Below are 24,105 nucleotides of genomic sequence, written 5' to 3'. Positions count from 1 at the left end.
CTATTAAGTTAAACTAAAAATAAAAATGTTAGACTCACCGATCGATATAAATTTAGAGGCATAAATATATATTTAGCCTATATATATAATCAAACAAGTGTAACTCAACTCATGCATAAAGGGGCAAACTCAACTAACTGAAATCGAATTGAAAAAATTAATTAATCAGATCGACTAATTTGATTTGAATTTAAAAAATTAATTAATTAGTTATTTTTTTTATATAAAAAAACAGTTAAGTGAACCGATCGATTTAAATTTTTTATTATATGGCACATAGACACTAGAGATTTTATCTCGAAGACCAAATGATAATATTTTGAATTTATTTTATACGTTACTTCAACTAAGTTCATTTATTGGTGTAGTTTTTAAATTTAAAAAGTTTTATCTTAGATAAATATAAAATTACAGGGACTCTTTTATATTTAAAATTTAAAATTAATAATTTTTCATGAGATAATTTTATTTTTTAGGTAATTAAATCTAAGAAACTAATAAATTATATATTCAATAACTTTTTGATCGATCAAAGTATATTAATTATAAAAAAAAATCGACTGTACTGAGTAATTTCACCCAACCGAACTCAAACTAATATTTACATAATTTATTACAGAGAAAAACACATAGATTATGCTTTGTTTTCCCTAAATTAAAAGTTGCGAAAAGAAAAAAAAAATGCATTCATGATTATGACATATTGAATCTGAAAGTCGGTCCACTGATTTATTTTTTCTCATGATATATACCATACAATTTAGTATAGAATTTAATTTTCTTTAATTTATAGGCAAATTAAAAAGGAAAAGAAAAAAGAAGAAAAAGAAAATAGTACTGGAGAAACAAGATTATCAAGATTGAATCAAATTTTCACAAACTAGCTACTGGAATTAGGGCTAATTTTTTATTCAATAAATCATATTCTAAAATAGAGTATTTTAATTTTTTAATAGCTTTAGCACATATTAAATAATCTTGCAACATTATAGATTAGTGTGCCAATAACATCAAGATTCAAGAAATATGCACGTCAAGATGTGCAAGGAATGTGAGATCCAAAATCACCTATCACAACTATAAATTTTATAAATAAACAATTGGTTTGGAATTAAACAAATTTAAACTTCAAAATGTCTAATTCTTCATTATATATATATTTATATTTTTAGGATAAAATTTAAAAAAATTATCATGTGATTTGATATTTTTAATTAATAGACAGAAATACTTTTTATATAAAAAATGTATCACATTATAAAAATAAAAATTCATCTAGCGCAGAAGAAAGGATTTGAACTCGAGACTTCTCACTCCGAATAGCAAATTCACTTGGCAGTCGAGCCGGGCCTAACAAATATCTTCTTTGATTAAGCATATTTCACAAAAAAATAATTTATTTTACCAAATTCTAAATTTACAAAAACTTGTCATAAGAAGAAATTGTTAAAAGAAAAAAGAAAAGTGTAACAATGAAGGAGAAGCAAGGGCAATTTCTTTTTCCTCTTAATCAAGTAATAATTACTTATCTTAACTTTTGTGATACAATGGCTTATTATGACTTATTGCCTAATGATTTCCTCATACATGCTTTGCCTTGGAACTTTGTTGGATATATATAATTAAAATAGGGAATAAAGCAAATTGATTAAGCATTAGAATATACAAAAGTGGTTGCAATTATTTGCTGTTTAAAGGTTAACTAACACTAAACCAACAAGTTTTTTCTTTTTGTTTAGCTTCTTGCTCACACTCATTTGCAAGTAATCCCTAAGCAAAAAGGTTAATGATTTTGTTTAAGAAACAATCAACAAGTACAAACCTTAATGGGTTTAATTCCTGTAGATTAATTGTCTTAGTATACTTGTCTAATTAGACATATTTATATATAATTATCATTTATAATTAGATAATGAAGGAAATTCACAAAGAATATCAAATTATAACTCAAAATAATTAATATGTATAATTCTCATTCTAATGATAATTATAATTATAAACAAATCATAATAAACTAGTATTTAGTTTTACAAATTATAATGATTTATCTTTTTCAGAATGGAGCAGAGAAAGTTCTGAGAGATTTTTTTTTTTCTTTTTTCAATAATACTTCAGGTAAGGAAAATAGAGGCTTTTTCTTCTTTTTTTTTTCCTTTCATTACTTATTATTATGGATATCTACTCTGGCAATTACCAAGTTATACAAGTAATTGCTCAAACAGTTACCTCATATGGGTCATGGGTCATGAATATAAACATTCAATTTCATGCACATAAGTTTCATACTCGAATTGAAAATAAATGACTTTCATTGTCTGCACTTTACAAAATTTTAGAACCGATACGAGTAAAAAAAAAAAAATGATAATATAGCCACTTTTAGTGGTAAAATAAAAGAATAAGATTCAATTTGACTACCCAATTTTATAGGTAGGGCCAAATAAGTTCTATTAACCTTTTATCGGTAGTTAAGTTTGAAACTTACCATTTTTAGTCCAATTAGCCTATTTTTTATAAAAAGAGAGAGTGAAATGTACTTTCTCTTTGAAAAAAACTATAAAATTTATATTTTAAATTAAAATTTAATAATTAATTATTTTTATAACAAATCACTCAACAATACATATTAATCTCTTTAATAAATTTTACACTCTATTTTCGTTAACACCATCGTCAACTGTGCCATTATCACTAACACAGTCGTTAATGTTGACATCCTCATCAACACTGTCGTCAACGCTGCCATTCTCGTCTAACGGATAAATCTCTCATGTTGCTAACAATTTCCTAAAGAATATTCTCATATATGACTCTGTAACCACCGCTACTACTCCTCGAGCCACATATGCATGCTCAAGTGACAATCCATATATGAAAAAATTGCCTCCAATCACGATTATGTATTCTATTTTTATCTCATTTATGTGAATCTCATATGATATGATGTTGGCATTCGACAATGATGATTTTATCATCAGCGACATAGCAGAGGCCGTAGAAGTTGGTGATGGTGAAGATTGAGTTCGGTGGGACACTCTTAAAACAGGGATCGTGGATTGATTGATTGATATCTCATTTTTTAATTTAGTGCAAAGAGATTTAGAGGAAAAGAAAAAAATATAATTAATTTTTTTATTGGTAAATAAAAAAGTATAGTTCACACTGTTTATTTATCCAAAAAAAAGGGGTTAAATTAGTCCAAAAATATTAAATTTTGGAATTAAATGGCTATAAAAAGTTAAAATAACTTATTTGACCCCGCTTGCAAAGTTGAGCAGCTAAAATGAAAAAAACTTTCATCGATTACTGGAAGCTGTGGGCAAATGCAACGAGTTATGATATGACCCGTGATTATACAAGAAGTCATGAATGACGACGCTAGGGCTGCATTCGGAACAAAGGCATGTACGAAACATATTTAGTTAACACAAAATAAATATGATTAAATAATTATTCAGTTAAATATTTGGTGCAGAATAAATAAATCTAAAATAAAAATTGGAATGAAATTATTAAATTGATTGTACACTCTCCTATTTTATCTTTATTTAAATGATAGACGTATTTACTTATAAAAAATTATGTCAATTTTTCAAAGAACTTTTAAATAAAAATAGAAAATAAAACATGGTGATTATTTGTGTTATTTTTTTAAAAGAAAAATAGATATTCTTTTTATCCTTTTAAATTATAACTAAACTTAAAAAAATTTTAAATACAAGTTTAGTATTTTTTTGTTTTATTTTATTTAAAAAAATCACTTGTTTTTAAATGAAAATAAAAAAATTTCGTTTCATTTATTTCAAATTTATATTCTATACTTAAAATATTATCTAAATAAAAAAAAATATTTTTTTATACAATGGCAAGTAAACATATTTTTAATTTTTTTTATAAAAGTAAAATGTCGGCTAATTTGAATAGGTAGAAAAAAAGGTCATACCAAATGCCTTAAGAAAAAGGTCCCTCCGGAGATCCGAACCTAAGTCGGTGGTCGCTCGGTAAAAGCTTCCGCAAAATTTCTGTGACAGCAGATAGAACTCGGCAACTGGACTAAACCTTAATCCAGAACTGGTTGTGGCTGGTTGCTATAGTGCAGGCTGACAGCAGAAAGCCAAAGAAAAACTCATCTGATGTATTTTTTCTTTTTTCTCTAACCACTACTCATGTGGCTTCACCGTTTCATCTACTCGTTCTGCCATTCTCTCGAGTGCGTTTAGTGCATGGCTAATTTGTTTGATGCTTAGCGGTCACTTCCTAATAGTATCTAAAGATTTAGATCTCGTTCTATAGATTTCACAATTGAAGTATTCTTCTATCTGTTGCAGTGCTTGTTTGGTAGAACTGAAAGGTACAGGGCAACTGTATGCTATGAAGGCAATGGAAAAATGTATGATGCTAAACCGTAACAAGATCTGAATCATCAAATATATTCTCAGCTTAGAAGTATCCGGTAATAAGAAAACATGAAGAAACTGCGGAACTGAGATTTCTTCACATTCATTGTGATTGCTCACCGAGAGTGCATCGAAAGAGAAATCATTTCACTCTCACTCTTAGATCATCCTTTTCTTCAGGTATTCTGATCCCAGATATTACAGTTTGACATAGCTTTTCTCGAGAAAGGCTATTTATTTATTTACTTTTTGAATTTCGCTTTGTCAGAGTTTGTCAATCCTTTCGATGCTCTCACCAAATCTCTACCTTCACTCTCTCACAGACAGTTGGGTCCAACAGGAGCACCGTCTACGGTTCAGTACACTCTCCTTCTTAGTGGTAACAATTTTAGTTCAAATATATTTATATATATATATCTATGTTGTTTCAAGTTTCAAATTCTAGATAGCAGCTCTCTCCTTTTCTGTTGCAACATAACTGTTATATCAACGCTGCAATTCTTTGGTCTTCAAAATATACCAAAGAAATCAATTTTTGGTCTGAACATTTTAAATCCAAACAAGCCCAAGTAAAACAAAGTTTTCTCATTTCTGCATTAAGAGTCCAAACAAACAAAGCTCACACCATTATTTTACTCATTTAACCCGAAAATGAAAAAAAAAAAAAAAGGAAAGAAGAAAAGAATTCATTTACTCGCTCCAGTACTTCTCATCAGCATCCTTATCATGCTCCTCCTCATCGTCAGACCCTTGAACTAAACTCATCTTAAACTTCTTAACATCATCAACGGCAGCACTTCTAAACAGCCCAACATCGACGGTTCCTGCTACCATATTATATCCTCTTGATTTCAAATCAATGGGTCCATCATGTGGCATAGAGAACCCAGCCAAGTAGGCCCCACCGCCACCTTTCTTAGATCCTAAAACAGCCTTCTCAGCAGCTCTCATCATCTCTCTAACTTTCTTATGCCCTGGGTCCCACAAATACCCCATACTAGCACTTAAATCTAACGGTCCCATTTGTATACAGTCCACCCCATCGACGGCTGCAATTTCATCTGCTTTTTTAACGCCTTCTTCGCTCTCTACTTGGCACATTATCAACAACTCGTCTCCGTAATTACTTAAATACCCTTCATCTATCCCATAACTCGACGCTCTCACCACCGTATGCGCCGATCCGCGTATTCCCTCCGGTGGAAACCGGCAATACGACACCGCCTTTTTAGCCATTTTGGGACTCTCAACCATCGGAAACATTATCCCCTGCGGACCGAGATCTAGCGCTTTTTTCGCCCACGTAGGGCAGGTTTCCGGCAGTCTAATGATCGCCGGCGTTTGAGTGGAGGCGAGCGCGCGGAGACAGTTAAGAGCTTCGGTGATGCCGCCGGGACCGTGTTCCATGTCCACAACCGCGAAATCGTAGCCGGCGAGGCCGGAGATTTCGGCTAGAGTTGGGGAGAAGCTGAGGAGGAATATGCCGTACAGAGTTTCGCCGTTACGGAGACGAGATTTGAGAGAGAAAGAGGAGGCGGCCGAAATGGGAGTGGTGGATGAGGAGGTAGGGTCAACATCAGAGGAGGTCGAGGATTTGAGTGGAGTTAGGGTTTTGAATGTGGTGGTGGTGATGATGGTGTTAGGGTTTAGGGTTTTGAAATTGAAGGGTAGGTTAGGAAGTGAAGAGCACTGGGGCTTATTAGGATTTTGATGATTTGAAGAGAGGGAAAAGAAAGTGGCGGCGGCGGTGAGAGCGGGCATGGTGATGAGTTGGTGGTGGGATTTTTGAGATTCGAGAAGAAGGGAAGTTGTATCTTATTTTTGGAAAGGCAGTAACAGCATCTGTTTGTTTTTGTTATTTTATTTTATTTGAAGTGTTTTCAAGTTATGGATACTATTATCTTTTAATTCTGATATTATAAACACAGGAATCTAAAATTAATTGAGATTTAATTCAGAACAAAATATAAATTTAGGGTGAGATTAAACCTGTAAACTTTTAGGGCTTTTTTTCTTTTTAAAATTTTACTAATTAAAGATTGAATAAATGTATTTTTAAAATGGCTGTTTTATCATATAAGGTGATTAGTATAATGCAATTTTATACAATTTTAATCCTGAAAGCATATGTGGATTATTTATATATATAAATCCCAAAGCAAAACAGAAGATGCTATTATTGTTTTTACTGGTTATCAATACTTCTTTTGCTTCTCAATATCAAATTTTATAGGCTTTCCTTTTGGATGCAATGCAAGAGGTTAATCAATCATAGTGTTCCTCCCATACCTATGGGCCATGTTAACTTTTTTCTTTTTATTTTCTATTTTTTTTTTTATGAAACATATTCTTGCTATTAATATAGAAATTATTTATTTTCCGTTTGATTATTCTCTCAAATTTTAAAAAATGAATCTGAAATAAATAAAATAAAGATTATTTAATTTCATTTAAAAATAAGTGATTTATTGTAAAAAATATTAAAATCTATTTTTAAAAATTCAGTTTTAAAATATAAACTTTTTTTATATTTTTACTTTAAAAATAACATAAATAAACATAAAATTCTATATTTATTTAATTTTTTTAAAAACTAACCTAATTTTCCATAAGTAATCACATCCATTGCTTCCCTGTTTTGGCTCGAGCTAGTTTTGTCATTTTTAAAGTTTAACACAGGTCAAAATTTTAGTTGATCAGTCAGAAAAGAGAATTGACCAGACAATTCTTTTTTGGAAAATAAGTATTTTTATAATTTCATTGTTTGACAAACTTTAAATATATTTTTTTCTTTAAATAAAGAAAATATAAAGTTATAAATTATGACAAAAATAAATATATACAGCGCCACACAGACAACAACCACAATAAGAATCACTTTCTCGGCCGCCGAAAAGTTTTTCTTGAAAGAAAAAGGGTTAGTGTGAAACAAATAGCTAGAAAGATTAAAAAGTGCAAAAGTTCCACATTTTTTTCAATAATTCATCACGGGTATTATATACATAAATTAATATTATAAAAATTATAATATGAAAATATTTAATAAATTAATATATAACATAATGTTCACTAAACATATTTAATTATTTTATGAATATTTTTCTTTAATATCTAGTAGAAACTCATATTATTATATATTTTACAAAATCAGTGAATAATTAGACTTAAAATAAACTTATAGAAAAATTATAAAATATTAGAATTTTTTCTTTAGTTTCATTAATGGGTCATTATCAACGCTAAGCTTATATTTATTCTTTTCCAATTATAATTAGGCATTTATTCAAAGGCATATAATAAATAGATGTTTTTACTTAAAACTGGGAATTGGTGTTGCTGAATGCTGAGCCAAAACTACTTTAGTATGGTTGAGCCCAAACTTTACTAATGAGCAGATTTTTGATATAATGCATAAAAACCGAGGCACATGTCAAACCAAATTCAAATAAAACCGAGTTGAAGGCTGACCCAGTTGAACTCTACGGATTCATGAAGGGGTTGCTAAAGAAAAAGAAGAGGAAAAAAAAAAAAAAAACTCAGAGCTATGAACTAAGAAGTATAGACATATGTGGCTGCCAATTCATCTAGTGGAGGCTCACCACTTTATCACAAAAAGTATATTCTGAAATGTATGCATCAAGTACGACAACTGCATGATATAATAGTCTCTCTAGCTTGAGAACTGTAATACATTTCACCAGCCAAATGCATGATGTAGACATTCTCTTGTAATGGAAAATTTTCAGACACATCACATCACAAAAGCAAAATAGGAATAGCAGAATTTAATCCATATTCTATATATGGTTGGAAATCTATGAATAAGAGGTTTCTCGAACATTTGGGCAAATATAAGCATATCTAAAACTTTCACTCTTCAACTTTTACGAACGCTTGATGATTTAGAAATGAAAAAGAAAGAAACGTTTAGCAGAGTAAATTTACAGGCTAAACTGTTTTTCCATTAACGAGCATTTGACAAAGCCCTTGGCAGGCTCTGAGGCAAATGTTGACACAGATTTGGAAATCCAAAGAAACAAAATTCCCTTCTTAACATAATTCTGCTGGCAAATTAATTCTAAGAAAACTCCCAATGGAAGTTTTTTCGATTCTTTCGATAAGATTCTGGAAGTTTTTCGGAAAGAAAGATGATGACATGCCAACAAAAAGAATTTAACAACCAGCAAGTTTTGATGATGTATTCTATTTTCTTCATGATGGAGCTTTTAGCTGGGAAAAATATATCCCATTGAAAAAAAAAAAATTGGAGCTTTTTCAGGAATTCAAAAAGCTAATCACATGTTTCCTATAACAAAAGAGCTTCAATGAAAAGCTTCTACCCTTCACTCCTGACAAGGTTAAGGAAACATCCAACGGAAGTTGATTAGAAAGAATGCAACGAGTACCTGAGTACCTCTTAACATGAACCCCTCTATGGCAATGCAGCCAAAAGAAGAAGACTTGGAAAATGGACTTGTCCTCTCTGTGATAGTGATGAGAATCATTCACTTGCCTTCATAACATCCTACTGAGAGACTTGATGAGTGCTTTCAAGTTCCTTCTTGTAGTTTCATCACCCGTGAATCCCAGAATATCAGAGCTTATATTCTAATTTTGGTTGAAGAAGAAAACAATATAAGAACTAACTTAATAACCAAAAACATTTAAGCATATAGTACCGACAGAACCTGTAGACAGTTTTGGATCAGGATCTCACCTCTATGTTTTTCAAAGTGAATATCAGACTGTAAATGGACTTCTGAATCAACTCAGTGTTCTCGGGGGTCATAATAGAAGTATGTGCTCTTCTGCAGAAAATAGAAATCCAACTATTGTGAGTTTAATAATGAGAAATAGAGTTGGCCTGCCTTGTTTTTCCTAAAGAAAGTTCTTTTTGTTTATTTCAATCCACACACCATTCCTTTGGTATTAATTAAATGAGAAAGATAATGTTTCAGCAACAAACCATTAATCACTTAACAACCCATCATAGTCAGATCAGTATACCTCTACATGCCTTTAAAAATTCTACTCAAGGCCTCCTTAATTAAGTAATCAGCATTCCAGTGCATATTGTTACAGGTGCAGTTGGCTTTCTATAAAAACTACCCAGGTGAAAAATCATTTTGCACATGGAATATCAGTGAGAAGTTATCAAGCAATAAAAGATTCCACTCAGACAGATGGTCTCATGCTGCTAGTCTAAAACGTAGTCAACAGAACACATAGTTAACTTTCTTGACAGAAGAACTTCAGAAAAAGAGAAGAACAACATTTACAAATATCAAACACAGATGAAAGATAAGGGTTTTAAATATTGTATTGAGTATCCTTCGAGAAAAGGTAACACGTACTCTCATGTGGTTTCTGAAAGTCCCAAAGAAATCCAATATTGACTTCATTGTTGTTTAAGTTACAAATTGCTAAAGCGAAATTAATATTCCATCTAAAACTGCAAAAGCCAGTTCTGGATCATTCCATTTTACAGGCTAAACATGTTGATAAAACATTTTAAAATTAATCATATCGTATCAGCGTCAACAATGCTTTATAAAATAAAGCTAGAGTTACTGTGTACGTATTCAAAAAAATAATTGACCTTAAGCTACTAAGCCAGTACACAAAATTTACTGGCAAGCTTACAATGAGAATCAACTATTGAGGTTAATATGTGGGCAGAGTAAAATTCAAAATGGACTTATTTATGGTTATTGAATGATGAAAGGACTAGTTTAAACCCGAGGCTAAGAAGTTGAACGACACCAAGAAATTACTCAAATAGGGTTGCATTATATATAATTCACAAGAAGACTGGCTGATGGCCTTTCTGATCTCCAAGCATCTAGCAACTATTGTCTGTTCAATGTGCACTGCTTAACCAGGTGGTCAGCCTCAAAGTTAAAAGGCTCGATTTGCCAGCATAAACCTTTAAACTAGCCGTGCAAAGCTGACTCATCTCATTTTGACATATTACTAATAATAGATAAGTTTCCTAGGTCATGCAGATGATGTGTTTTGAAAAGGCGGAAGGATCCAACTGGTAACTTAAGGAGGTGGGTTAGTTCACCTTAAATCTTCTGAGGCTTGCGTTAGGCTTCTGGTCAAACTCTCAACTTCCTTAAGGAGACCACTATCACGAACCTCGGCAAGCAAAGGTTGAACATCTTCAGCCATGCCATGGATCTGAGATATCACTACATCAAAACCAAAGCTTGCATGAGTATACATTATTTCTTATGGAATAAAAAGAGAGTAAATCGTGCTGATCACATAAGTTTGGCACATGCAGATAATACATCCTTGGAAATCCAAGAGCATCAACTCCTCCAAATTACCCCCACCAATAACAAGAATGCCAACTTATCATGAATCACAATGCATGCTACTAATCAACACTGCTACAATTTTACTGGAAAAGAAGCAGAATACAATGTTCACCTTTAAATTTTCATCACAAACGTTGGTCTTACGTGCAATAATTTAATGCACTCAAGGAAAATGCTAATTGATGTTGCTACAGAAACTGAAAGGTAAATTTAAATTACACTTGACAAAAGCAACCACGCCAGCAAGTAGGTTTCTGAACATCTAAGTGACTATAATTACTCGTGCTTATACGAACAAACTGCTTAAAGCCCTACCTTATTATATTAAGCAATTCGAGAAATTGCCTGCATTTCCTACTAACTGGATGCTCCAACAAATTAGTCAAATGCATTGGCTGTTGGCAACAAATTTTGGTAGACAAAAATAAAAATTCTCCAATGCAACAGAACTACTTACTTGTTTCCTAATGAAGCCATTACTTTAGCAATGACCTCAATAAAGTCAAGATGAGCTATTATCAGTTGACATGAACACAAAACATAAGAAGGGTAGATCGCACCTTTGTAAGCAGTGGCTTTGCCTCTTCAATAACAGCAGCAACACGCTCAGCCAATTTATAAGTTTTAGAAACACCAATTTCCTCCATTTCACGTCCAAGACGGGTGAATATCCCAACCAATGCATCTACACTTACCCCTTGTTGTCCCTTTATCTTTTGCCTATCACATACAATTAGACCTTCCTTAACACATTCAGCATCAAGAGGTCCTACAGAAGGTGATGGAATTGGATCCTTAGGTGTGATATCAATCAGTGTTTCCATAAGGAGACCTGACTGATTCACCTCAATTAGTGAATTCCTAGGAATGATTATTTTATCATCTTCAACCTAAAAAAATTCAAAGCAACAAATTTAAAGCATAAATTGTATAAACCATATAAAATATATATATATAACTTTACATCAGCATGGAAGTTGCACAAAATTACTCAACCAACACACCTCAACGACTGCTTCAATACTTTTCAAGGAAGGATTAACTTGGATGACATTACCAACAGTTACACCTCTAATCCTAACAGGGGTACCAGTGCATATACCACAGGCTTGAGCAAACTCGAGTACAGCTGTATACTTTCTGAATTTAGAACGCAATTGAAACCCTCTCAACCAAGCCAAACTAAGTGCAAGAAGAACTGCACCAGACACAAGAAACAACCCCACCCCACCTTCCCATACGCTCCTCCGTCCGAACCCAAAATCACTTAATGGCCTTAATGTTTGCCGCCATAAATTTTGAGGAACCTCCAAAACAACTGCAAGTGGATTCTTTTTTTCATTAGAAGAAGAAGAAGAAGAAGAAGAAGCTGATGCTTGGTTATGTTCAGCATCCGCTGAAGAAGCTCTTATCCTTGCGAGTTGCTTCTGTGGTCTTGATGGAAGATATGGCATGAAATTCGAAGAAGAACAATGAGGCTTAATAATCAATGATGAAGATAGCACAGAAGGGCATGCCAATGAATTCCCAACCATCTTGTTTCAGGCAGTAATGTCTCGATGCAATAATCACTAAGGATTTGACTTTTATGCCAACTTCAAGATTAAACTAAAACTAGGTTTCAAATTTTCCTCTAGCAATCAAAGACACCATAACTTCAATTGATGATATCCTGAACTAAAACCCTGAAAATGAGGGGAAAAAGAAAAGGAACACAAAAAACAAATATTAAATCAAAAAAATATTTTACTATCTAATTGAATTGAATTGAATTACGCAATCAGGTTAATTTTGAAATGGTTTCATTTCTTTGAAAATATGCTCATTCTTTTTTAAGTTGAAGGAATTGAATTCTAGCAACTATCAATTTTTCAAATATTTTTTTTTAAAAAAAAAAGACTAAACAGAATTCAAATTGAATTGGATTCCTGCATTTTGAGACTAACCAAACAAGAATAAAATAAAGAAAAGGTAATCAGAGAATGAAAAGCGACGATGCTCGAATCAATTTCCCCAATTCCACATAGGGTTAAGTAACAAGCACAAAGTAGCAGCAGTGCACAGTGTTCTCTAATTGATAGAAAATCCATCATCTAAAATTGAAATGATGACACTCAAATTAGGGTTGTACCTCTTTGACAACACCAATTCTGAGCCGCCAACTGAAATTGAAAAGAAAACTGTTAAAAGTTGAATAATAAATTAAAACAAAATTCGAGCTCGGTGTCGTTTTGATAGAACTGTTAGAAAACAGAGAAAGAAGAGAATAGTAGTATATACTCTACTGGGGAGCTCAGGGGAGATTGTTCCAACTGCAACAAGGAGAGCACGCCGCTACTAACTGTGACCAACCCAACTCTCCAAAGAGACAATTGGATATTTAATTAATTAATTTCTCTTAAAAAAAAAAAGGAAAAGGAAAGACAAAACCAGCCGAGAGGAGTTGCAAGGAAATTTTACCCTGTACTCTTTTTTCTTTCTTTCTCTTTTTTCTCTACTTTTAAACATTTATAATATAAGTAATCATTTATACTATAATTATTATTATTATTTTAATTATAAAATTAAATTAATAAATATAATTTAATAAAAATAATTATTATTTAATATTAATTTATATAATTTTAAAAATAATAGTAATTTTTTTTTAATGTTTAAATTTTTTAAGGTTTTTTTATCAATACAATAATATGAAAATTATTTTAAAAATTATTATCAATTAATTTTATATTACATAAGTTAATATATCAACAATACTGATATTACTATTTTTAAGATTAAAAATTTATTATATAACTAAAATATTAATTTATTATTAAATTTAAATTTAAAAATATAATTTAAAATATTATTTTCAAAATTTTAGAATTATTATTAATTTATAAATAAATATTAAAATATAATTAATATATTATTCTTAGAATAGAACGATCATTAATCTATTAAAATATAATTAATGTATTATTTCGTAGAATTATACTGAATACTTAATTAGAAATATAATTTATGAATTAATAAATTAATTTAAAATTTATAATACATAAATTTGAATTCCATATATTAAAAGTAAATATACATATTAAAATAAAATATTATGTGTTAAAAATTAAGCATATTTATATAAAAAATTAAATATCAAAATTTAATATATATATGGATTTTAAAATTTAAGTTTATTAATAAAATAACAATAAAATAATTCATTAATTAATTTTTTATTATATAAATTAATAAATTAATATAATCGATATTACTATTTTTATAATTAAAAACTTATTGTATAATTAAAATATTAATTTATTATTAAATATATAATATTAAAAAATAATTTAAGATATTGTTTTCTAGAATTAAAACTATTATGTAATTATGAAATTAATTTATTAGTTAATAAAATATTAAAATATAATTAACATGCTATTTTTATGATAGAATTAGTATGATTATCTAATTAGAGAACTATTTATTAGTTAATATAATATTAAAATAAGATAAATTTTTAGAATTAGAGTCATTATTTAATTAAAAATATAATTTGTGAATCAATAAATTAATTGAAATAACTATAAAATTACACATAAGCTTGAACCTAATATTTCAAAAGTAAGTACACATGTCAAAATAAAAAATTAATATGTTAAAAATTAAATATACATCTCACAAAATTTTAGGTTTCAGAAATTAATATATATATATATATATATATATATATATGAATTTTAGAGCATGATTTATAGTGACTTTTAATATTTTTATATATTTTTATGATATTTGAATTAAAATTATATAAAATATTTTTAATATGTAACTTTTATATATATAACTATAGGTTAAATATTATTTATCTTTGTGGTTTATTATAATATATGAATCGGTCTTTATATTTTTTTATCACATTAAAATCTCTTTGAGTATTAATAAAGCTAAATAGTACTATTTTTGTATTAGTCGAAAGACTAAATTAGTAATTTAATATTATAATTTTGATTCTTAAAATTATTATCAAGTATCAAATTCGTCTACAAATTATTTTTATCATAAAATTAGAGTAAAAATTTAATTTTTAGCATAAATTAGTTTTAATATTTAATTAAAATATTAAATTTAATATTTTTTTCTTACTCAATTTTCTTAATTTTTAATATAATTTAATTCAAATATATTTAAATATTTTAAAACTACTTGTATTTATAAAAATATTATTAAATTACTATATAATTTAATTTTAGCTATTAATATAAAATAAATATTTATAGTTATAACTATCTTTTTATTGTTATTGTTATTATATATTATAGTTAAACTATATTATATTTTAAATAATCATGTCTTAATTTAATGAAATAATTTAGATATCCAGTTAACAAATTCCTATGAACAAAGAATATCATAAAAATCTTGTATATTAAAAATAAAATTTTTATCAACCATTTAAATAAGATTAATATAAATAAAATTTTTATTTTTAATATAGTTTAAATTTAGTGTCTAATAAAAATAATAATTTTTAACTATTTATATGATTTAAAAATTTAAAATTATACCACATAGTAATTTAATAATATTAAATAGAAAATAAGTATTTTTAATAAGTTTAGATTTTTTACCATTAAATTATAGTAAAAAATAAAAAATATAAACAAGTAAAAGAATATTAAATTTATTATTTTAATTAGATACTAAAAAATAACTTGTGATAAAAATAAGATTTTATCTAATTTAATAATAATTTTAGACCAGTTTAATACTTAATAATAAATTTAATAATCAAATTATAATATTAAATTACCAGTTTAGTCATTCGATTAATATAAAAAAATAATAATTAATTTTACTAAAATTTTAAAAAAATTAATATGACAAGAAAAATGGAGAAACTGGATCATATATTAGGCCAAATTTCAAAGATTTAGGAGTCTAGTTCTTCCAATGAGGACTGTTGCAGCAAAGCAAAGTCATTAAAGAGTATTTAAACTGAGTATTGATCATATATTGCATAAATAAATATATAAAAACATTAAAGAGTATTACGTCATTATGACACTCTAGAATTTATCAAAATAACTAATTAAAATATTTATATATAAATATTTTTAGAAAAATCTATTTTATATAGATTAATTTAAATCTATATCTAATAAACATGTAAATAGATTAAAAATCACTGTAAACTATAATACTTAAAATTTACATAATATTTAATTGAAACCGAGTCACCATTTATGGTCCATATTAGTATGTAAATTGCATAATAAAAATAATTCTCTTATTTCAAATAGTAATTCTAATACTCAAATTACGTAAAACATGATTAATACTTATAAGAATAATAATTTAAAAGTATAATAACTTATAATCGTTAAGTTATCAATTTTGTTAGAACAATATTTATAAAATAATGAGTAATGATTAATATGTTAATAACTAAATATAGTAGATACATATATTTAAAGAAAATAAATAAAAAATGTGTACTAATAAAATTAAAATTATTTAAATAATTTAATAATATAAGAAATCTAATATTTTTCTCTTAGTTTTAATCCTCTAACTTATGGAAGGAATTAACAAAAATACATAATAAAAAAATAATTAGTTGAGTTGATAGCTAATTTATCCAAAGCCAAAAAATATTTAGTAAAATCAGTTGCAAATTCATATATATATATATATATATATATATATATATATATATATATATATATATATATATATATATATATATGAAGGAGCTTCCACTTTAATAAAATTAATCGTCTATCTTTGTGTTGTACGCTATAATCATTATTTTAATTATAAAATCAAATTAATTGATACAATTTAATAAAAAATTTAATATTTAGTATTATTTATAATATTTTAAAATATACTAACTATTTTTAAATGTCTTTATTTTTTTAAATTCTAAAATTTTATTAATACAATAATACAAAATAATTTTAAAATTTATTAATTAATTTATTTATTATTATATAAATTAGCATATTAGTATAATTGATATTAATATTTTTTAGATTTAAAAATTTATTATATAATTAAAATTTAATTTATTATTGAATATAATATTAAAAATATAATTTAAGGTTATTATTTTCTAGATTATAATTATTATAATATAATATTAAAATATAACTAATTTATTATTTTTAAAGATAGAATTAGTATAATTATCTGATTAGAAAACTATTTATTAATTAATATATATTAGAATGTAATTAATATACTATCTTTTTAGGATTAGAGTCAGTAATTAATTAGAATATAATTTATGCATCAATAAATTAATAGAAAAAAGTATAAAATCACACAAACTCGAATCTTATGTGTCAAAAATTAAGCATACATGTCAAAAAAAAATTAAATCTCAAAAATTAATATATATATTACTTTTTTTAGTCGCAATTACCTTTTATAAATACAAATAACTCAATTCATCATTTTATTCTCCTTCCATCCACAAATCGTATTTTTCTTCTTCCTTATTTATATATTATTTTAATTATATATATAAATTAACAAATATTTTTTTTTATACTATAGTTTTTTTTCTCATTAATTAAGAACTCTCAATATTTGATATTTTCACTTATAAATTCTTTTTTTTTAAAGTAATTTAATGACTATCGGTTATTCTATAGTCAACATCGGTTAGACTTCCAATAAATAAAAAGATTTTTTTAAAATATTTGTCTTCTTTCATCTACTTTCTTTTTCTAGTTCATAACCCATTAATTTCTAATGAAAATTTAAAATTTATATAAGCATCTAAACTTATACAACCCATAAAAATCCTTATCCACTCATTTACCTAGTTAGTGTTAATTTACTTATTTTTAATTAGAAAAACTATTTTAAATATAATATTATTATAGACAATAACTTTTGTTTATTATTATTAATACTTATATTTGGTGAATTATTTTAGTTTTATCATTGTTATTATTATAAATAAATTTAACTGATATAATTATTTTTTTTATTTCTCAATTTTGTCTCTACAATTTTATTAGCATCATTTTCTCAATGGTAAAGTTCTTTTTATAACTTTTTGAGGTATTATCAGTTCAATACTCTATTTTTATGTTATTGCATTAAATTTATAAAAAAGAAACATACAACACTCAGAATAATTTTTTGGTGGAAATTTTATTATTTTATTATTTTTATAATTCTTAATTATTTTTATTGTGATATAATTATGTGTAGATGTATCCAATTTATTTATGTGAATAATAAACATAATAAATTTCATTCAAAAAAAAATTTGTATAACATATCTCTTTTATTTTCATATTTTTATCTATTATTAAACTAAATTTTAATGAATTTAATTAAACTACTTGGCTATTTATCTCCTTTATAAATTATAGTATATTACTTTCTCCATTCTGAAATAAGTGTTATTTAAAAGAATTCTTTTTTCTTATTTTAGATTAAGTGTTATTTTAAACAACTAATGGAGTATTAATTACTTTTTTTTAGTTTTATCTTTATTCATTGTGAGATAAAATATTAATGGAGTAGGAAAAAGAGAAATTCACTGAAGTGGAATTTTTTTTATAGAAATTTTATGAATTTTAATAAATTAATATTTTAATCATATAAAATTATTTTTTATTATAATTGAGTCAATTTAATACTATAGATTTCTTAATCCGTGTATTGAGCTTTAAAGGAACTTATTTAGGGACATAAATATTGTCAAACTGAAATTTTTTAAATTTCAAAACTTTATTTATTTATTTATTAAATATTTTTATATTTTACTTTCTATTAATTGAAGCTACTGATGTTTGATTTTAAACAATTTGATTTTTTTTTAATTTTTTTGTTCACCCTTAGTTACATGGGATAGGCTTTTCAAAAGCTACTATAATTAGAAATTTTTCTTTAAAAGTTATGTAATAAGTAAAAGAATCGTTGATTTAAAATATGATCAATAGTGGACTAAGATTTTAGTAAAAATAAAAGTAAAGAAATGGCAACACCAATGAATTTTTTCTTATTAAAGCTAAAACTAATTTCAAAATTCTAAGATTTCAAATTTAATTAATACTTTATAAAAGGAAAGCGTATTTAATTGCTAATAATATATAATTTTTTTGAATTAATAATGTATATAAATTTATAAATGAATATAGTTTCGAAAGCAAAAAAAAAGGTTAAGCTTTATAATTGAAGGATGAAAATCACTTAAGAATTAATCAAAGCCTCCCTAAATTTATTAATTAATAAAAAAGTATTCTATTAAAAAAAATAATAAAAAAATTCAAATAATGAATCTTAAAAGTGAGAAAAAGGAGTAAGCACACATTCATTGACTTATTTATTTCTTTTTTTTAACTACATGTCACGATTGCTTCATAATTTAATATTTTAATTTGAAAAGATATTTATTTATAATTTTAATTCAATAAATAAGTAAGATATAGAAAGCATCCAAGACAAATAGAGGTTAAAGCATGTCATAGTGGCAATTTGTGTTTTTTATTTTTCAGTAAATAATTATGTCATGTCATGTCATTATTTTTAAAAAAATATTACTATTTTTTTTTTACAAATTTATTGGTACTTTAAAAATAATAGTATTTTTACAAATGAAAACTGTACTTTGCAAACTCATTTAGTTTGAATGTAAAAATGTTATTGAAACCTTAAAAAGAAGAATTTTGTAATTAATTCAAAAAAACTTGATGACGGTGGATATCCAGATCCAATCTAACTAAATCTATATAAATAAGGGTCATTTTTTTATTATCCTTTTACAGCGTATTTAGTTATTATATATTACATATTTATTACCTATACTCATATTATAGATAATGATCACCTTGTACACTGTGTTGCTTGAACTCGGGTATGGGTATTCACCATTGGAGAGTAGGACTTCTCACTTTCTAAAATCTAGGATTCGTTCGTGGACAAGGCTAAAAATGATCCAAAATTTGAATATGGGATACAGAGATATGTATCCAAAATCTAAGGATACAACACTCTTGGGTTCTGTTTTTCTTCTTTAAATCTTTATCTCTGATACCAAAATTTAAAAAAAAAAAATGAAAAACCCTTCATCTTCTCTTCCATAGAAGAGAAGAACCAACAAGAGTTTTTACTGCAAACAACTTTTCCATTTGTTGCTGTAAAAGATATGTCATCTGAAAAATCCCATACTAGTACAAGTGTCGTGTCACAAATACCTCTTCTATTATGAAGAGTCTGAGCATCACCAGGCTATCAAAGGGATCTATGTCTCAACAAGAATTGCCAAGAGTGCAAGGAATCATATCAAGTTCTTTTTTGCCTTGAATGCTAATAACTTTGTAGGCAATTCATGCGAGTTGGGGCTTCAGCTGGATGTGGTTTTGAATGCAAAATGAAAATTAAGAAGGTTGTAAGAAATTGATTCTGGATTGACTTAACATATCCATATTTTTATGGAGATATTAGGTCATTCAGATGGATTGTATTTCATTCAGTGGTAAAATAATTGACAAACCATCAAAAATTGTTTCACTCAATAAAAAAAGTATAAAACATATTTCTAAAATTATTTAAAAAACAGTTAATCCTTTTTTCTTTTTTAAAACTTTTGGAAGAGCTATTTTTATGAAACTGAATGAACTGTGATTCAGACCCCACCAGGAAGTCTAGGGGTCAATTGCCATTAATCGCAGTCATGTCCACGTTAGTTCATTTTTCAATCCTTGATCCATCAATAACATATAACACAGCGGCAATCTTAATTTAAACTAAACTTGAAGGCGGTATATTACCGCACCAAACATTTTATTGATAATGCAGAAACAGGCTCTAATGTAAAAGAATACCTTTTTATACATCCTGATTATTTATTTTGCAGCTTGTTAGCACTCAGTTGTCTCAATTACCAAAGTAAAAGTGGAAATTCACAAGTCTTTGTACCACTAAGCTTTTCCTTGAATCATACAATAAAATTCCAGCAAGTTACTGGCAACTGGCTACCATATAATGCAAGATCAGACTGAAGGATCAATCCAAGTATTGAAGGTAAAGAGTTGAGGCAAAAAGCAAAAGAAACAGACTAAAGAATTCACTTAAATCATCCATATAGTAGAGTAGACCCGAAAAAACAAGTTATAGACATGACTGTCGAGCTTAAATAACACAATAATGCATGTTTTAGAAAACTACAAAGGCAATGATAGAATACCAAGCCAAAATCCTGAACTATTTCAATCACAAAAGTAAACTCAGACAAAAGTGAAACCCCTTGTCCTACAAACTAATTGACAACCTCAGTCCAGCTATCAACTCACAGATCTTGCACACTCAAACCTGAAAAAACAAGACAAACATCCAAATAAAATGGAAGAACCAGCTATTGTTAGCAAAAAATTTGTCAAAACTCATCCAGTACACAACCATAATTCACAAAGGTCAACCAAAGAGATGAAATGGTACATTTTAAGTTCGGTTTTACGCATTGATTTGATAAAATATACAAAGAGGCCTGGGCATTTATTTTATTCTGCATTTTCATTAATCTTTACATATGTCATTGTATGTTAGATCACAACTATGAATATGGGATTTAAAATTAACCTGGAGGGAGAGATTGCTTCAACTTGTCGGCCTTCTCAGAATCAAAAACACACAGGGTGTAGAGGTACTTGGAGCAGCGGACCTTAAACTTGACCACATCCTTGCTCCTCTTAATCTTCACAGAGCGTGCATCTTTCCTTCTTGCAGTAAGAAGGAAATCTTTAATCTCATGAATTTGCTTGGGCTGTGCATAAAAAAAAAAAAAAAAGGAAAGTCGTAAGGAGCAGAGAAAAGGAAAATTATCATAAATATATATGCAGCAACAAGAATATTAAAGAAAAACAGGAAGAGAATTGAAAATGTTTTCTTTGAACTCAGATAATCATTGATATTTTAGATGCTAAATTCCATTCTTCAATTACAAAACATATTGTCATCTGAATAAAAATATTACCAATCACTAAAATTATGCAATGTATAAAATAACAATGTATTTCACTTGTGTACATTTGCAGAATTCATTTAAATGGTACCAAGAAATAATGTAGTTTCCCAACATCCAAAGACAACATATATTCAGCCTTGGATAGCGAGGGAAACAACTGTTTAGGCCTCATTAGTAGCAGCATTAACTAATCAACTTAGTGTGAGGCTGTAATTGTGCAACACACAATGACATCAAGCCTTTCAATCACAAATTAAACAACACTTTAAAGAAATGTATTACAGAACTCAGTCCCTTAGATGTTCTTAAAAAGTTGCGATCCTATCCGCAAATCATTACAGGTCTGTAGGACTCATCACTGTTCTGTTTGCTACTGCTTAAAATTTAATAAGAACTAAATTCCTGCAATCCAAGTAAATAACAGAAACAAGGAATTGAGAAAACTCTATCAAAGCACTCAGTCCCTTGGATGTTCTTAAAGTGTTGCAATCATTACCACAAATCATTACAGGTCTGTAGGACTCATCACATCCCTGATTACTTCTAAAGATCAGATTTAAAAAAAAAATTCAAAATTGATCTATTGTAATGCACTCCTAAAAAAACTATTGGCAAATGAATTTTGCTAAAATATCATTTTGAAACAATCCCATAAAATTTAAATTCATGATCCTATATACAACGATTCCTACAAATTTACATTTACAAACTCAAAAAGTTAGAATCACCAAAATATATGCAACCATATAAATGCTTGAAACGACATCAAGAGAATATAGTTTCCCGACGTCCAAATGCAACACAGTCGCAGGCATTGGATAGCGAGGGAAACGACTAATTTTGGCTTCACTAACAACAGCACTAGCTGATTAAAAGCAGTCTAAAGCTGAAAGCTTACAATAAACAATATGATGAAGCCTTTACAGTCTATCCAAAAATCTCAAACCAAAATTTAATTAATCAAGAAACTCAGTCCCTTAGATGTTCTTAGAACAATTGCGATCATCACCGCAAATCATTACAGGTCTGTAGGACTCATCACTGCCCTGATTACTTCTAAAAGATCAGATTTAATAAAAAAACCAAAATTGATCTATTGTAATGCACTCCTAAAGAAACTATTGGCAAATGAATTTTGCTAAAGTATCATTTTGAAATAATCCCATAAAATTTAAATTCACAATCCTATATACAAAGATTCCTACAAATTTACATTTACAAACTCAAAAAGTTAGAATCACCAAAAGATATGCAAACATATAAATGATTGAAACGACATCAAGGGAATATAGTTTCCCGACGTCCAAATGCAACATAGTCGCAGGCATTGGATAGCGAGGGAAACGACTAATTTTGGCTTCTCTAACAGCAGCACTAGCTGATTAAAAGCAGTCTAAAGCTGAAAGCTTACAGTAAACAATACGATGAAGCCTTTACAGTCTATCCAAAAATCTCAAACCAAAATCTAATTAATCAAGAAACTCAGTCCCTTAGATGTTCTTAGAACAATTGCGATCATCACCGCAAATCATTACAGGTCTGTAGGACTCATCACTGCCCCATTTAGTATTCACAAAAAATAAACTAGAAATTGAAATATAGTTACTCCACTGCTGCGGCCTCCCAAATCAACAGAAGAGCTAAGGGAGAGATTAAAGCAAAGAGAACACAAACAATATTGCTTCAAGGGAACGAGTCAAGAGGGAATAAATCAAATCCAATTGACCAGATAGTGAAGCACATTACTCATCTGATTAATCCATATCTGTCAAAGCTTTCAAATCCTAATCCTCAACCATACTATAGCAAATATATGTTGACATTCCATTGTACTATTAATATAGTAAGACTATGGTCTCCTGTAAACTGTGTTTACGAAAGTGCTTCAACTAGCATCAGACTATATAAAATGCGAGCAGTCAAAACAGACGTATAAATCCATCAGCTGTGAAACCCTAGCATCTATCAAATACTACACCCAAGTTCCACTTTTTACAATTGAAAAATTTACAAACACGACAAAAGGGAAAAAAAGAAAGCAACTTTAACATCAAAGACACAAAAAAAAAACCCAGATGAAATTATTACAATAAAAACAATCCATAAAGTCATCGAGACAAGAAAATCACATTTCATATGCATATGATTTTATGTGTCGAAATCCAAATCAAAACAAAACCAGTAATTGAATATAACAAATACAAGTACCAAACGATTAAATCAAATCGAATAGCGAGAAACAGAGGGAAAAGCTACCATTTTGGATGATGTTTTGGAGAGCTTTCTGTTTCCAGTGAAGTAAGGCACGCCCCAAAACCTAACTTGCTAATATGCACGTATATATAGGCCAATACTGCCTGGCTTTTAAACCCTAGAAATTCTTTTGTCCTACTTCACTATTTTGCGCCCCCTGTAG

The 24,105-nt window shown here is 27.9% G+C and overlaps 3 protein-coding genes and 7 non-coding genes across 11 annotated transcripts; all 10 read right to left on the bottom strand.

The window, feature by feature from the left end:
* Positions 1-4,967: 4,967 nt before the first annotated feature.
* On the bottom strand, positions 4,968-6,294 carry LOC8261820 (2-keto-3-deoxy-L-rhamnonate aldolase). The gene has a single exon (XM_002534250.4). The coding sequence runs from the start codon at positions 6,156-6,158 to the stop codon at positions 5,088-5,090; it is 1,071 nt and encodes a 356-aa protein (XP_002534296.2). The 5' UTR covers positions 6,159-6,294; the 3' UTR covers positions 4,968-5,087.
* A 2,179-nt stretch (positions 6,295-8,473) lies between these two features.
* LOC8261819 (protein TRIGALACTOSYLDIACYLGLYCEROL 2, chloroplastic) lies at positions 8,474-13,178 on the bottom strand. 2 transcript variants are annotated; one of them, XR_007217037.1, is made up of 8 exons: positions 13,004-13,178; positions 12,855-12,885; positions 11,728-12,408; positions 11,284-11,613; positions 10,465-10,580; positions 9,752-9,849; positions 9,115-9,205; positions 8,474-9,005 (listed from the first exon to the last, which is right to left on the bottom strand). XR_007217037.1 is itself a non-coding variant. In XM_015728420.3 (7 exons), the coding sequence occupies exons 3-7, from the start codon at positions 12,256-12,258 to the stop codon at positions 8,913-8,915; spliced, it is 1,161 nt and encodes a 386-aa protein (XP_015583906.2). In that variant the 5' UTR covers positions 12,259-12,408; positions 12,855-12,885; positions 13,004-13,171; the 3' UTR covers positions 8,474-8,912. The 2 variants fall into 2 exon arrangements, 1 of the variants encoding a protein (XP_015583906.2); XM_015728420.3 differs by lacking the exon at positions 9,752-9,849 and having other exon boundaries at positions 13,004-13,171.
* Positions 13,179-20,771: 7,593 nt separating this feature from the next.
* Positions 20,772-24,105, bottom strand: LOC8284757 (60S ribosomal protein L38). Its single transcript, XM_015728153.3, has 3 exons — positions 23,946-24,105; positions 21,305-21,488; positions 20,772-21,037 (listed from the first exon to the last, which is right to left on the bottom strand). Exons 1-3 carry the CDS (start codon positions 23,946-23,948, stop codon positions 21,015-21,017), a joined length of 210 nt encoding a protein of 69 aa, XP_015583639.1. The 5' UTR covers positions 23,949-24,105; the 3' UTR covers positions 20,772-21,014.
* On the bottom strand, positions 21,785-21,926 carry LOC112536947. Its single transcript, XR_003080865.1, has one exon. It is a non-coding gene; the product is annotated as a small nucleolar RNA snoR136 (small nucleolar RNA).
* Positions 21,971-22,055, bottom strand: LOC112536945. Its single transcript, XR_003080863.1, has one exon. It is a non-coding gene; the product is annotated as a small nucleolar RNA SNORD25 (small nucleolar RNA).
* On the bottom strand, positions 22,141-22,225 carry LOC112536950. Its single transcript, XR_003080868.1, has one exon. It is a non-coding gene; the product is annotated as a small nucleolar RNA SNORD25 (small nucleolar RNA).
* On the bottom strand, positions 22,461-22,610 carry LOC112536951. The gene has a single exon (XR_003080869.1). It is a non-coding gene; the product is annotated as a small nucleolar RNA snoR136 (small nucleolar RNA).
* Positions 22,653-22,738, bottom strand: LOC112536948. The gene has a single exon (XR_003080866.2). It is a non-coding gene; the product is annotated as a small nucleolar RNA SNORD25 (small nucleolar RNA).
* Positions 22,974-23,109, bottom strand: LOC112536946. Its single transcript, XR_003080864.2, has one exon. It is a non-coding gene; the product is annotated as a small nucleolar RNA snoR136 (small nucleolar RNA).
* On the bottom strand, positions 23,166-23,251 carry LOC112536949. The gene has a single exon (XR_003080867.2). It is a non-coding gene; the product is annotated as a small nucleolar RNA SNORD25 (small nucleolar RNA).

This window comes from Ricinus communis, chromosome 8, assembly GCF_019578655.1.
Source record: "Ricinus communis isolate WT05 ecotype wild-type chromosome 8, ASM1957865v1, whole genome shotgun sequence".
NCBI classification, from domain to species: domain Eukaryota; kingdom Viridiplantae; phylum Streptophyta; class Magnoliopsida; order Malpighiales; family Euphorbiaceae; genus Ricinus; species Ricinus communis.
This window is presented reverse-complemented; position numbering and strand designations above follow the sequence as displayed.

What these genes read in the sequence shown, in the direction of transcription:
- LOC8261820 (XM_002534250.4), bottom strand. Translation starts at nt 6,158, where the DNA reads ATGCCCGCTCTCACCGCCGCCGCCACTTTCTTTTCCCTCTCTTCAAAT.
- LOC8261819 (XM_015728420.3), bottom strand. Translation starts at nt 12,258, where the DNA reads ATGGTTGGGAATTCATTGGCATGCCCTTCTGTGCTATCTTCATCATTG. An exon ending in CAAAGCCACTGCTTACAAAG is followed by an intron (nt 10,581 to 11,283) that starts GTGCGATCTACC and finishes GTGATATCTCAG; the next exon opens with ATCCATGGCATGGCTGAAGA. An exon ending in CAAGCCTCAGAAGATTTAAG is followed by an intron (nt 9,206 to 10,464) that starts GTGAACTAACCC and finishes TATTTTCTGCAG; the next exon opens with AAGAGCACATACTTCTATTA.
- LOC8284757 (XM_015728153.3), bottom strand. An exon ending in GAAGCAATCTCTCCCTCCAG is followed by an intron (nt 21,038 to 21,304) that starts GTTAATTTTAAA and finishes TTGTTTTTTCAG; the next exon opens with GTTTGAGTGTGCAAGATCTG.